The sequence below is a fragment of the Lepisma saccharinum genome, chromosome 24 (assembly GCF_977018435.1).
Source record: "Lepisma saccharinum chromosome 24, izLepSacc3.1, whole genome shotgun sequence".
Classification (NCBI taxonomy): Eukaryota; Metazoa; Arthropoda; class Insecta; order Zygentoma; family Lepismatidae; genus Lepisma; species Lepisma saccharinum.
Window position 1 is genome coordinate 45083672 of NC_139252.1, and position 16042 is coordinate 45099713.

Genomic DNA, 16042 nt, shown 5'->3' on the forward strand with positions numbered 1-16042 from the left:
TCCTTCTGATACTAGTTGTCTGTGACACACTGAACAGATGACAAAATAGAAATGAAAGAACTCAGAATTCCAAAAGTAAGCAACACATAATATAATGTATATTCAGGGCATTATGAGGCAAGCGGCAAGAATGGTTGAAAATACAGGGATATAAGTAATAGTAATACAAGCTCTCCGACGACTGTGCTTATCTATGCACCGGATACACATGTAATAGTTTGCAGCTGTGAACAGGGCAGTATATTCGCTACTGATTCATCATTAGATTGTTACTATGGTTGTACGTGTTTTAGCAGTAATGTAACAACGTGAACCTCGGACACTTCCGTTATCAGCACAAAAGTACCACAAGGCATCTGGACACAATCCTGTAGATATCAATCTTGCAACGAGATTTGCAAATATTTGACATGTAGATGGGCGTAAACAGCCACACGTAAGTTGTAAGTCCAATAAAATTTATTGTTGTTGATATTTGACATGTACGCTGAGACAAAATCCGATATTGACACTTCATTTTGAATCAGTTCTTTACAATTTCTCATATCCTTGGTTCACTTCTGCCTTCCACTACGATGACTGCTGATCTTCTGGCTGGTAGGCTATGATGTTCGGTCTACTGAAGGCGTTTCTCGCTTCGTTTTACAGCTAATAATGTGGTTGGTAGTTTGTCATTTTTAAGATAATTTGTGAGTTCCTTGCAACCCTACCGTGCGCTGTTTCGCCGCGGGAAATGACGTCACAGATACGATCAAATGTTGTGTTGGGTTGCCAGCATCCAGGCGGCGAAACGGTATTTTTTGGACAGCTATAGCGTCGAATCGACGCACCAACGAGAAAAATGTTACGGAGAAAAGTTGTTTGTTTTGATGTCCTCTATACGAATCTGTGGTCCGTGGGCGCCATTAAAATGACACCCTGTATATATAGCCCCAATCCCACCACTCACTGACTCACTGACATAAATGTTCTCCATGAAGGAAGCCCCGGAGGCGAAAAACACCTGATTACGACCCCCCATGAAATCGTCCGAAAAGGCCGAGAAAATTCAAAAATCGCGCAATTGGCCCTTTCTTAAGGGTGAAAATGCCCTTTTTTCACGTCCGTAGCAACCGTTTCCAGCTGCATTTTTTTGCAGCACACATTGTTTCCTTCAATTCCTAATTGTCGAGATACATTATATGTCTCACAGATCAATAGCACACAGATGAATGAACTCATAGTTTGAAATGGTGCCTGAAACAAGGGTGACATCTACATAATAAGGAGTTTCAGCCCAGATACAATTACGTATATATTGTTATACTCAGTGCGTAAATATCTACATTGTGCTTGTTTTAACTAAATGTCTAGGGGGTATAATGACATGCAATTCCTTAGAGCTTGTCGTGCCTGTTGTTGTCCATGGAAACGGACGTTGCTAGGGAACTTAAAGAATGTTTATTTTCACCCCGAAAACTACTGTAAGGGAATTATGCTAGACTCTTCGAATTTCAAAATGCGAGCATCAGAATTTATTACAGAGGCAAGGTAGTCAAAAGAGGGGAATGACGGAAAAAAGTTATTATCCAATTACGTTCAAAAATGTGAAAATGACAAAAGAAGTAAATATAACATTTTCAATTTAGTGTCGCAATTTAATTCGTAAATGCAAAACATCCAACTAATTATCTTGAAACATTTATTACTTACTCAGTTCATTATGAAGGAAATAGACAATAATAGTTTGAATATTTGTACCTTATTAGAGCCCATACACACATAAAGTTACTTTCCAAACGTTTCAAAGTTATACATATGTTCCCCATCATCCAATACAACATGCAGACATTTTCAAAGTCATTAAGATCATTGAGGAACCCCATCTATAACGTGATTGCATTCACAACGTGGCCGAAGGTCAAGCATGTGAGCGTACAAGACGTGGCCAAAGGCCACGTCGAAAGTACGCGAGTCCTAATATTATATTTGTCAACAAGCCTAGACATAATCGCACTATTACTCTTTATCATTATGCCATAATTTATTTATTAATAGCGGGACATATTTCATAATTCATATTTTATTTTTAATATATATATTAAAAATATGAAGGTATTTACGAGTAAGGTCAGGGTGCGAAATCCTGGGGGGACGGGGGGATTTTCCCCCACCAGGAATCTTGCCCTCAAAAATCCCCCCACCAAAAATTTCCGGGGGAAGAGTTTTTGTTACAACAAACAAAAGATAAGCAATTACTCTTATTTTCAAACACATATACTGTACTAAGAATAATACCGTAAACATACCCAAATTAGTGTAGTTGTGAGTGATCAATGCTTTTTCTCTCTCAACAGATCAATAACAAATCTACATCAATACGCAAAATAAAAGTAAAACGAATGCAAAACAATAATAACTAAGAAATCTAATTGATTTATATTAACATAAAGCAAAATCTAAATAAAAATTTACACATAATGAAACCACTTAAACTATTTCATAATTTATTAACATTTTTAACCAGTTAGTAAAGGAAGTAGTTTGCTATATTATAATATCTGACATATATAAAAGTAACAAATGTATTTCTTTTCTTGTAATTAATAATAATAATAATATATTTTTAATTTAGTAATTTATTTTTACTTTTAATAACATTACATATATTTATATCGTATAATTTATATGTATGTTTGTTGGGGAGGTTGTAGATTAAGATCTTTCTCCCCATCCCCCACCATGCTTTCGCATCCTGAGTAAGGTTGTTGCAATCGGAACCGGGCTGCGGTCTCGCGAATGTTGAAAAGTACAGACTAGCTAGCTGACTCTCGTTTTCAATTTCGCTCCAAATTGTTTCGTCAATTACTTACAAGTTCTTAAACAAAATAAATATCAGGTCTCACATTGAGACAGAAACTTTAGACCTACATTATGTTCATGGTTTTTGTTTATTTCAAGTAAGAACTCGGAAGTATTGTTAGTTACATGATTAGAAACAATAAACATGCTTGTAGTTATTTTTAATATTTCTATAAAATAGCTAAATTGTAATGGTACACTAAGAGCTAAATAGCCGGTACAGTCTAAAAAAATATCTTAATTCCATGAATGTTCTTTGCCTACATACACTCTTCGAATTCCTCATTATTCAGTTACATAATAGCATTTTCAGATGTTTACATTTCTAGAAAAGGAATTTTCGGAACATTATGTGATCTTTCACCGAATAATATCATCAGTCGTGGGAGGCTTTGAATCTAACGATGTTTATTAAATAGTCAAATATTTCAATGCGCCTTGAAGCAGGCACGTATCCAGAGGGGGGGGCTTAGGGGGCTCGAGCCCCCCCCCCCGAAAGTTTTAGGTTTACACTAGATAAAATAAGGTTTTTGGTTTCTTGTGGTGTGAAGTAAAATAATGTGACAAAAATTTAAGGAGAGAAATAATTATCGAGGCAAGACGGAGAATGTTCCGTAACCCTGTTATTGATAATAGCACGTATCCAAGATGGGGCACAGGGGGCTCGACCCTCTCCCCAGGAAATTTTTCAGTTTAAGTTAGATAAAATTAGGTTTTTGGCTTCTTGAATAATGTGAAAATAATTTAAGGAGAGAAATAATTATCGAGGCAAGACGGAGAATATTTTATACCCCTATTATTGTTAATAGCACGTATCGAAGGTGGGCATGAGGTGGCTCGAGCCCCCCTCAGGAATTTTTTCAATTTACACTAGATAAAATTAGATTTTTGGCGTCTTGAATAATGTAATTTATAAATCTGAGAGAAATAATTATCGAGACAAGACGGAGACTGTTCTATAACCCTATTATTGTTAATAGCACGCATCCAAGGTGGGAATCAGGAGGCTCGAGCCCCCCTTCAGGAAATTTTTCTGTTTACACTAGATAAAATTAGGATTTTGGTTTCTTGAATAATGTGATGATAATTTGGGAGAAATAATTATCGAGACAAGACGGAGAATGTTATATAACCCTGTTATTGTTAATAGCACGTATCCAAGGTGGGGTTGAGGTGGCTCGAGCCACTCCCAGAATATTTTTTATTTTTTACTAGATAAAATTAGGCTTTTGGCTTTTTGAATAATGTGACGATGATTTAAGGAGATAGCCAATTATCGAGGCAAGACGGAGAATGTTCTATAACCATGTTGTTCATAATATTGCACGTAAACTTTTCTTGCGCTTTCGGTGTTGTCGCAGCGCACTTGAGCACTATGTAGAGACTTGTCAGCATATGGAAGCTGCACAACAAAGGTAGCGCCACACGTAGGGCGATTCGTTGTAATTTCAAATCTCTGGAAGGCGGGAGATGGTACGTTCTTGAATGAGAGAAGGAGTCACCTACTGGCAATATTAAGGAATCGTTTTATCTGAGGAACGTTCTAGAATATAATGAGGATATAAATACGCGGATTCAATTTTTTGATTAGTGATCAGTCAGCGTCCTCTGGTTGCTTTATAAGATATAGTGATTCGGAAAATGAAGACATTGACGACTGCAGAACTTCCGGGACCTCAGTGTAACCGGATATTGGAGTGGTTTATAAAAACACAAATAAGCTGCATAGATCAACTGAAAATCAAAGTTTTCAGTAATGATTAAGTTTTGCCAGAACTAAATTTCGTATATGCAGTCCGAGAATTTCATGGTATAAAAAAATACTTTTGTTTAAGCCTACTGGGTTCGAAACACATTCAAACACTTAACTACCATAAAGAGACAGCCGAAAATTTTATGAATGTCAAGAAGAGAAAGCAAGAAGATGTTGCATATGTAGACATTTTAGGCGGAAATTGCAGGCTCTACCAGGACCCGAATCAGGGCTCTACCAACTGAGCCACCTAGCCATCCTTGATTTCAACCGATTTTTCGTTAAAATGTCTACATAGTACATGTCCTGTGTACTATATCAAATCGTAAGGTGTTGCCTGTATAGTGAACAAGCACATAAAATATAGGAGAGAGAATAAAACTGAGGAGCATTCCCACCGGTTGAGGAGATTTTTTTTTCTTCTGTGGTCAACAAGAGCTACTATTTCGAGGTGACAATGACAGTGGCTTAATACGGGAGATTTCACACCGTGTCGCCTGAGGATTTTAATTCGAAATTAGGTTTGTGAGGCCTTTTGTGTCGCTACGGTGTGAAACGTTGCTGTTGATTGGCCCAATCCAATGGACATGTATCGCCTTTTCCTTCGGTCTGAAACCTTCCTAAGTCTTCAAAATCCAAGTCACAAGGATGGAAAATTAGGGCCTTGTTAAGGTTAGGTGTGAAGGCAAGCAGACAGCACCGCAAAGGATCATATCCAAAACTGCAGGAAGAACGCATCTTACTTCAATCTCCAATACGGAATGATAAAACTTCTGGTGAGTTGATTTTTAAAAATGTGTCCGAGATAAAGAGTGACGTGCCCAGGATTTTCGGAAGGGAGAGGGGTTACGCATACTATTTTTGGTGGTCAGTCCTGATTTTGCCAATTTTTTCCTGTCTTTGACGTTCTTCTTTTTTTAAAGAAAAGGAATACTGGATCAAATGGGGTTATGACCTCACCAACCCTCCCTTGGGCACGTCACTGGAGATAAATGAATAAGCATTTGATCATACTGGGAGACGAAACATTAGATGTGTTGTGAACGAAAGGTTTCATTGTGCATTGATTGTTTCGTGATCCAGCTGTATTCGAGAAGACTTCCTTTGTTTCGTGCCGATATATGACAAGACAGCGGAAGCTGTGACAGTCATTTTTGAACACTTGTGAATGCTAAGGCCTGAATCTGAACAATTTCGTAGGTTTCGGCTTTTATAAGAGCTGCAAACATTGGAGGACAAGACACATTAGTGGTGTTCAGGCTCGAATCAGAGAAATATTCGAGAGCTGTCTGCGTCAGTTGGCAGCCCACAATTTGAATCTCGCGTTGTCGAGTGGATTACCCATCCCATGCATGTGTAACAGCTTCGTAAAAAAACACTCAAAGACACCATAGATGTTTTTATGCTTGATGAGAAGAAATGGACAAACACACATACTGAGATGGTTCCGGTACACAATGTTAATGCATAGAAACAGAGGAGTCGAGTGGTAAAAAATGTTCCGATTTCAAGTTCTGATTAAAATGACAGCCTTACAGTGGCGACGATTTAAGGGATAGTTGCTCCCCATTTTTTTGCCTCAATATTATGCCCTGTTAATGTTAAGCCTTGTCTACCAAGAGAAAATAAACTTTCCTTGCACCACCCTCCCCCCCCCCCCGTTTTTGAACCCAATTGCCACCACTGGTCTTAAACATACAATTGTGAGATTCTTACTATACCCCTTAAAAAAATTGGTGTTGAGCCCCCCCCGAAAGGAATTCCTGGATACGTGCCTGCCTTGAAGTAGTCAGGTTTTCTATAGTCAGAAACAACTCTCTTCCCAAGTTTTTTTAAAAATAAACAACGATTTTTATGTGAAACAAATTATTTTATTATTATTTTCAGGAATTGTAACACTGCACCATGTTCAACAATGGTTAAATATTCGTCCACTAGAGAGCATGGTATATTATCAGGTAAGTAACGCCTTATTTGTGATATTGAATACAATTCCATGACCAAGTGAAACCAGATGATAACGTGAATTGTTACGCTCCCATGGCATTTGGGAATGTCTGCACTTCTCATTCTTTATTTTAATTTGTTGTCAGCTTTTAAACTATCAAATGATTTATATGCTTATTTTTCGACGATAATTCCAAGTAAATATGCGTTCTCCTTTTCCTTATGGAACAACAATAATTTTGAGGATGTCTTTGTTTCTTCTCTTTGCAAAGCTTCCAAGTATACTTTTCAAAACTCCTTCCGAATTTATTTGCCTCCTAATGTTTTCCGGAATGTTTGTTTTAAGTTGAATAAAATTTCATGTAATGCTCCGGTTACTATTCATAATTTGTAAATCGAATACGAGCTCACGTCCACATCACGTCTGCATATACATTGTGCATTTACCTAAAACCCAAGCCGTAGAAATTATATATTTTTAAAATACAATTAAATTTGATGCAGCGTAGTATTTGAAGGGAAAATGAGTCGAGCAATTCCCACTTCTGTTGCTAATTTTTTACACATTGGGGGACTATATATATAATATTATATATTGTGTATATATATAATTTATATAGCACCTCAATACTTCAAGTCTGGTTGCTGGAATTTCCCTCAACTGCAAAAAAATTCAAATATCACAAGGATCTGATGTGTGGGTGTGTGCGTTTCTACAACGCGATTCATGACTTTACATTTTGAAATTTCACATAATTTTGTTTGTAATTGCCACACATAGTTTTAAAGGCATGCGTTCATGAATAATTCTGAAAGGGGTTGGGTCGAGAATTATCGGTAGTTGAGACGTTGCATAAAGTAATGGAAATTCATGCTTCCAGGACCTGGAGGAAAGGCCGCTGGAGGAAGGACAAACGTGCCACGTGCCTCTGCCTCACCCTTTCGACCCTTCCGTGCTGCCGTACGTTGGCTTCCAGAAACCAATCAGGTAAAGTCGTGGCCAGCCTCAAGGGATTCACAAAGCACTTTCAGCATTTGCACTTGACTTGCAAAGAAGCTCTTCACACGTTTTCCCCTCGCAAAACTATTTTTTACAAAGTCTCTCGCAGGACACACTTCGATGTTTTTGCATTTCGCTCTTTGGAAAACACACATTCACTTCTTGTTTCTACCAAAGCAGTTCTGTTCTTTATTTTCCTCCTCACAAATACTCTCCTTGCTGTGCACTTGATTATTTCACTTCCTCGCTACACCACTGCACCGTAACTCTTACAAATATGTATATTTTTTTCATTTAATTCCACGAAAAGTATTTACATTTAATTCTCACAATAAAACTTTTCTTATTTGCACGAAATAATGTAAAACCTTTTTTTTACCAGGATTCAGGTGCCGATAGCGCAACATAGTACTCAGCCACAGTGGTGTATTTGCGATTTAACTTCGGGGGAACTAAGTTCAGTTAACGCAAATCAGTGTATCTAGTACGCATGCTCTACAATTGCATTGTAACTCGTGATATATGATTAAGTTTATCAAATAATAATGCATAAATCAACAAGTTCTTGCATATCGACACCAATGATATGTAAGAAAAATCGAATAAATGAAATAATAATAAAAATAAATAAAAATATGGTTAATTTATCTGCGTAAGGTGGAAATGTTTTGTACTTTGCTAAAACATGGGTCTCAGAGATTATCTCTGACCCTATATGCAATAAGGGAAAGCTCTTGCACAACGATAGACATTGTACTAGTTACGTAGATCATTTTGTAAAATATTGTGTGCATTCTTAGAATTGTATTATTATTTTATTGGTAAAAATAATAAATTTATTTGACACTCGACAAACATACAGGAAACCTTTGATTAATGAATGACTTATGACCTTGATTACTGTATCATTAATTTTCCGTAATAATTTTCATATTCAGTTTCATAGAGAGGGATTTTGTATCCTCTTTATGGAACAAAGGTTTCTTAATGACTGTGATACGAAACTAACCACTTAAGTGGCCCTCTTTACCTCCACATAAACCCGTACGGCTGGATCTGCTGGTCGCAACTAAGCATCGGTCTACAGAATCTCATCTTCTTTTCCAAACATCAATATTTTCCCCAGAAAAAAACCTTCTCGACCTACTGTCTACCTAGGCAATATGGCACTGGCCATAGAAAATTTACATCAGAGGAAACTCATTAAGAATTTTCTTCGGTAGCAGAAAGTAACAACAATATGGGAAATGGACTTCTGTTAAAATTAAGTGTTGAAGATGCATCGAATTCTTGCATGTAATATCATTTATATATATTTTATAGATATTTTTCTGATACGGTGTTATATTTTTTCTGTTTTAAAAAAAATGTTATTGATTTTTGTAATATTTTTTTATTCTATGAGACTTGGTTTTATCGGACTCAAAAACCGTGCTCTTGGGTGACCCTTTTTCAAGACACAAACATGTCCAATTCACTTCCACGAAGTACACCCTGGACTGCATTTTGCAGGCTAGTGAGGCTATGGCGTCTGGACCCATGGCCAGTATAATCCTCTCTATGGGACTTGTGTTGTGTGATGTCCTTATATGTTTATGATTGTTCCTTCATCCATCTCATCACCATTCATCCTCATCTTCGCGATTAGCCAGAAGTGGAACAATAAATCAAACAAGCACGCAAGAAGAATAACAACCGGCATAAATGGAAAACATAAACATCAGTGTGTAAGTGCAGAAACTACCCACTTTACTCCTAGATAACCTACTATCCGTGACAAAAATATTGAGCACTCTGTTTGCGTGCTTGTAAAATTGTACCATTTTTCGCTCTGGACTGGGGCTGACTATAATCGTGCTTCTTCTTCCTTTATTGACTATCAATCGAAGAAAATTTTGAAGATTACTTCATGCGAAAGATTTGGGAAACCAATCTTAAAGAAGAATGGTTGTGAGCAGGTTTGCTTCAGAGAATCTCAGATTTCACGGTACATGGACAATTCAGCACAGCAGCTTTACCACAAAAAGCACGGAATAGCTAAGGCTGTTTTTTTTTTGCAATGTTGGAAAAAATGTAGGGAAGGTAGATCTTCCCTTCCATCAAGGACGTCGAAACAAAAGGCCTGAACCAGGGATATCTGACAGCTTGTTTGTGCTTCTTCAAAACTCCGATGGAGCGAAAATAATATAAGCAGCTGAAAGACCTGAAGAGGGGCCTCATTATCTTCATAAAGCTCGAGCAGCCCACGTTCTGTGTGGTTTATTATATTCCATTGGTAACGGGCCGTTGTGTTTTGCTACTCGTGCAAGAATTCCGCAGAGAAATATACTTCAACAAACCTGAATTTTGGTACAATGACTTACTTATAGCGAATCCGTAGCCACTCACTCCCTAATCAATATCCAGCTCGTAACAAGTTACGTGTATAGATGCTAGTTTTAGCATTTACAAACACAATATGGAAATGCTATTTTCGTTGCTGATGGTGGATTTAAAAATCGTCTTGACAAATTTCGTATTTGTTTAAACACATAACACACAAATTAGTACTCACCACAATCACTTTTTAGTCATGGCCAAATTCGCTCCATTTTTTTTAGAATAACCAAATAATTTAGTCAAAATTAGTAAAGGCTATTTTTATTTATGCTTACCAAAATAAGCTCAATCAAGCTTTTTTGTTTAATTCTAATAAATCATTTTCTTTCTGTATAAGATTATATTTAAAAGGAAATTGTGGATTACGAAAATGTTATACCGATCTCTAAAACTAAGTACTCAAAATCGAGTCTTCAATTACTTTAATACTTTCTCCAAAACTGAGCTGTAATCTTATTTCAATAGTAGTAGTAGTAATAATAATAATAATAATAATAATAATAATAATAATAATAAATTTGGAATCTCTTTGTCATTCTGTGATCTATCCACATCCACCAATTTCACTATGTATAATCCTTAAAAAATATCAAATTAACTGCAATTTTTGCTCTACCTTCGATTGGCGAACACTGTGCAACAAAATTTAATCAAATGAGTATTTTCTCCCAAATGAAAATACGTTTTCAGATATTCTTTTTAACTGTATGGCTTGATTCTAATGTAAATATATCTCTGAAATGTATTTGGCATAGTTTGTGACAGTTCCTTCAAAGTTGTTAAATTAATATATTCATTTAGAATATGCTGATTCTTAATTCCCTGTTATTGATATGAATCCCGTTAGTAATATGAATATATGCAAATATGTAATACAAACCAGGGTGCAAAATTTCCCCCAACAACAATCTTGGCTCAAAAATCCCCCCAAAAAAAATTCCGGGGGGAGAGCTTTTGTTACAACAAAAAAAAGATAAGCAATTACTTTTAATTTCAAAATTACTGTACTAAAAATAATATCGAAAACCTACACAAATTAGTGTAGTTGTGAGTGTTCAATGCTTTTTCTCTCTCAAGAGATCATTAACAAATCTGCATCAATATGCACAATAAAAGTAAATCAAGAATGCAAAACAAAAACAACTATGAAATCTAATTGATTTATATTAAAATAAAGCAAAAACTAAATAAAAACTTACACATAATAAAAACACTTCCAGTTAGTAAAGGAAGTAGTTTGCTATATTATAATATCTGATGTACATAAAAGTAACAAATTTATTTAATTGTGTGAAATTAATAATAATACTATTTTTAATTACTAATTTAGTAATATAATTTATTAATTTATTTTTACTTTTAATAACATTACAAAAATGTATATTGTATAATTTATATGTATGTTTGTGGGGGAGGGGGGTTTGTAGATTAAGATATTTTTCCCCCCTCACCAGTCATAAATGATTTCGCACCCTGATACAAACTGTCGTTGATACAGGAAAATTAGTAACATATTCATGGTCAGCACTACAAAATAACCCAAATCATTGATAAAAGTTACATAAACAATCCTTAATAATTCACTTTTAATAGCAGGAAATTGAGTAATAGTATGGCACAGTGGTAGCGTCGTCGCCTTGTAATCAGGGGGTCCCGGGTTCGATACCCGGTGGAGGCACATAGTGGTTCGGATCCCACTTTAACCTGTAGGTCCAGTCCCGATTAGCCTTGCTGTGCATAAAGTGGACTTAAAACACCAAATCAATCAATCAATTGAGTTGTAGTATATATTCAAAATCAGTAAAATGTTTACAACTTTCAAGGAACTATCTCCAAATAAAGCAAATACATTTCAGATTTAAATTAAAACCAAGTCACACAGATAAAAAGAGAATGGGTAAAGCTATTTTTATTTGGGGGGCTAATTACTCATTTTAAAAAAATGATAATTTTCCGACAACATCACTCCTCATACTTACATTTCCAATATCACTAGTATCTTTACTCCAGCGTTTCGATTACTGAGTGAAATTTTGATCCATTCATCTTCATCTCAGAAAGTCAACATGAGAGTAGAGGAACTGCAATTTTACAACTTGTAGCACACACTGGTTAATAGAATAAAGTATAGAATTATTCCAAATTCCTTGTATACATAAATGTATAGTTCTGAGGAATATACGAGTATATCACGAATTATAATAACATCGAATAAAAAATAGATGAATGCGTCTCTGGAATAAATTAATGGCGTGATCACGTGAAACCAAAAGTAGCCAAATTGACAGTATTGAGCTCACTAGAGTAACGGGCAAATGACATGAATAACAAACGCAAGTAGACTGCATTCTCTAATAATTAAGGTTGTCCAGAAGGTATACGGTATGTACCAAGGTATACCCTTTACTACAACACAGCCCTACAGTCAGTAAAACCCTCTGTGAGGCTTGTGTTGTGTCGCTCACATGTGTTTATGATTGCCCCTTCAGCCATTTCATGTGGTCACCATTCATCTCCATCGTTGTGGTTGGCCAAAAGTGGAGGAAAAGCGACGTACATCAATCAAATAAAGAATTAAATCGTTGTTTGAGTTGTCTTCAGAATACGTTTAGAATTTCAATTTGTATCATTTGATTTTATTTGATTTTTGCTATTTAGCATCGCTTGTCTGCCACCATGAGGATGAGTATGATGGAATTGATGATGGGATACTCACAAACAACACCCATGCCAAGGCCAGGATTTGAACCCTGAACACCGGGCATCGTGGCGCGCTGTGCTAACCACTGCGTCACTGAGGTCGGCTAAATTTGAAGCATGATATTCATATTAAAATAGTACAAGATAATTATAAAATACATAATATTGCGTACATTGTGAAATAAGACTATGATGTGTGTATATTAGTCTAGTTGTAATTTATTTGTACTTACCGCTTTCTGTCGGATGTTCCCAACAGGTGCTTCGATCAGCCGCAGTTGACCATGGTAGACCAAGATGGGGTCCTGAGGTTTAACGACTCGGCGCTGCGCGAGGCGGGATACGCACCCGGGACTCTCCGCTGCTACTACAACGAAATCCTGCGGCCGCAAGGCAACGACTACTCCACGGAGTTCGGCGAGACAGTTTCCTTGCTGAGGGAGGCACACCCGGCGTCGGATTTCGTCTACGTCAAGTGCGACGGCTTCCGTCGCTACAGGAACTTCCACGCACACGTTCAGAAAAAAAGCAAGAGGAAGCTTCGAGACGGAGAGTTCAGCGTCGCGGTGCTCGGGATCGACTCCATGTCGCGTCTCAACTTCATGCGTCAGCTCCCGAGGACGTACCGCCGGTTGGAGGACCTTGGCGCCGTCGTCTTCAGGGGGTTCCACAAAGTGGGCGACAACACCTTCCCCAACATAGTACCCGTCCTCACTGGACAAGTACCCTCTCCGCCACCTTACGAGCACTTCGACAACCTGCCTCTCGTGTGGAAAAGCTTCTCGGACGATGGTTACGTCACTCTCTTCTCGGAGGACATGCCTCGGATCGCCACCTTCAACTGGGTGGGGTCGGGGTTCCTCTCCCCTCCCACGGACCACTACTTCAGGCCCTTCTGGTTGGCTGCGGAAGGCTCGCTTCTGCACGGGACCAGCGCCTCGCTGTGCCTGGGTTCGGTTCCCAAGCACAGGATATATTTCCGTTACCTGAAATCGTTCATGCAGGCCTACAGAGACTCGCCGCAGTTCTTGTTCTCGTTCAACAGCGAGGCGAGTCACGACTACATCGACACCGTCGGAGCTGCGGATGCAGACGTCGACGAGTTTCTGCAGGACGTCAACTCGTCGGGGCTCCTCGACAGGACGTTCCTCTTCGTCATGTCCGACCACGGGCATCGCTTCGCCGCCATTCGCCAGACGCCGCAGGGACGCGTCGAGGAGCGATTGCCGTTCCTGGCCATCCTCCCGCCGGCCACCGTCGACGAGGATCTTCGACGAAACCTTCGCAACAACGCCGACCGTCTCGCGGCGATGTTCGACATCCACGCCACCTTCCTCGACATCCACGGTCGAGCGCCCCAGCAAGGACCGGGGCTGTCCCTGCTGCGTCCCGTCCCGCTCAACCGCACCTGCAGGGACGCCGGCGTCCCGGACAGCTTCTGCACTTGCCACCGTGAGCAAGGTATCCCGACGGACGACCCGCGAGCCGTAAGGGCCGCAGACGCTCTCCTGACGCACGTCCGACGCCTCCTCCTGGGAACCTCGCGGTGCGCGCCGTTGCAGCTGTCGGCGGTAAAAAACGCGGCGTTATTCGACGCTAAAGTACTCGTCGTCGTCGAAACGGTGCCTGGGAAAGCTTTGTTCGAAGCCCTCGTGGACGAGGGTGGGAGGGTGGCAGGGTCGCTCAGCCGAATCAACAGGTACGCGAAGCAAGCGGATTGTCTCTCTCAAGAGGACATCAAGTCGAATCCCGTCCTTCCTTTGATTTGCTACTGTCAGGAAGTCACGTGACACACAGACCGAATCCGCCCAATTGCCTATAATGGCGAATACAATATCTTGTCGTGTCAGCAACTTAGTGTGAGCACAGTGCCAAAATAATAATCATCTTGCAGAGATAAATATGTACCAAAGGAGCAGACGGTGAAGAATGTAGAAATCGCCACGTAAAATTTATACATTTCAGACGACATTCGAGAAGGTGTAACTTTAAACACTTCCGTACGCCTGCTATTGTTATCTTCCTCACGAATACTGCATCACCAGAGCAAAATAATGCCAGTGGAAGAGAAGCGCCCCATCGCCAGCCATTCTATGTCACTGTGCCAAGAACAATAACATTTCCCTCCGAACAAAGGGCTAACCGCAATAGGCAACAAGACAATTTCAACGGTCCTTACTTTGAGAGAGCTGTTCGCAGAAACGTTTGAGAATGCCCACTCATAATTTTAGCTCCTTTGCAGAGTTCTGTAAATAAGAAAAATATTTGCGCTCAAAACAGACTTCTGCAATGAGTGAACGTATACCACCACAACACACATGAGTCCACGGTCTTGCCAAATTTATTTTGGTCTTTCTTCAACATTCACCTTTGTTCAAGAATGCAGCTATGATATTTAATAATTAAAATGTATGCGTGCATATGTGCCAAAATTACATCCAATTCAATTTGCTTTCATTCTTATAGTATATTAAAATTAATTACATTTGAGCATTTTACTTATATATATATATATGTTATATATAAATTAATGTTTCGACTTTTATGCTCCCAATTCCTTCATCAATATATATACACACCTATTATAACTATTATAATTAGTATCAAATCGCCCTTCATGGATTATTGTTTAAATGTTACACTTTATTTGCACTGTAAATATTTAATTTTAAAATACCAATCATCAATGTTAATTGTGCATGTTCGGTGCCATTATTTACAGTTTAGTTGTACAAATTATCAGATCTTAATCACATATTAAATTAAGTATCATACAATTCATCTTTGCAGAGTGTAATAATTTTAAGATAGGTAACAAGAAATGCAAGAGTTCAATTTATAAAAAAATATGCCACTGAGTTGTCACTGAAAGTAGTGCAACATCCAACAGACCAAATAGGTGTTGGAAGGCTTTTGACCAAAGATTACTTTGCATCTGACTTTGGTGATTGGTGAATGTTAATAGGTAACAAGATAGCAATGTGGAGTTGCTCCGAACAGAAGATTCATAAAATATATTTTCAGATTGTAAGTAATGGAGATCTTTTTTCCAGACATGTTAAACATTTTAGACTTACATATATGTCCGGATTCCGGAAGTAATTCGAAAGAAATGACCTATAGTTTGGGTATTATGTACCTTGCATTAAGAAAACACGTATTTGAGAGGAGGAACCGAAAATCAGAGGAAAATTTGAGAAAAAGTTGCTTCTTGGAGAAGTATGATTTTAAGATGTGAGTGTGTTGGGGGTGAAATGTCGTTACCGCGATCTTGGTTTGATTTATTTGATTTGGTGTTTTAAGTTCACTCTATGGACATTAAGACTAATCGGGGCTGGACCTACAGTTTAAAGTGAGATCCGAATCACTATGTGCCTCCACCGGGGTATAGAACCCGGAATCCCTTGATTACAAAGCGACGA

The 16042-nt window shown here is 38.4% G+C and overlaps 1 protein-coding gene across 2 annotated transcripts in view; it reads left to right on the top strand.

Annotated features, from left to right (window-relative positions):
* LOC145978012 (uncharacterized) overlaps window positions 1–15129 on the top strand; it is a 41940-nt gene extending 26811 nt beyond the window's left edge. For both annotated transcript variants that reach the window (XM_083110390.1, XM_083110389.1), the window contains exons 3-5: window positions 6482–6552; window positions 7423–7529; window positions 12880–15129. In XM_083110390.1, the coding sequence (XP_082966516.1) occupies window positions 6482–6552; window positions 7423–7529; window positions 12880–14410 (1709 nt within the window). In that variant the 3' untranslated portion in view covers window positions 14411–15129. The remainder of the gene's footprint in view (window positions 1–6481; window positions 6553–7422; window positions 7530–12879) is intronic.
* Window positions 15130–16042: the final 913 nt, after the last annotated feature.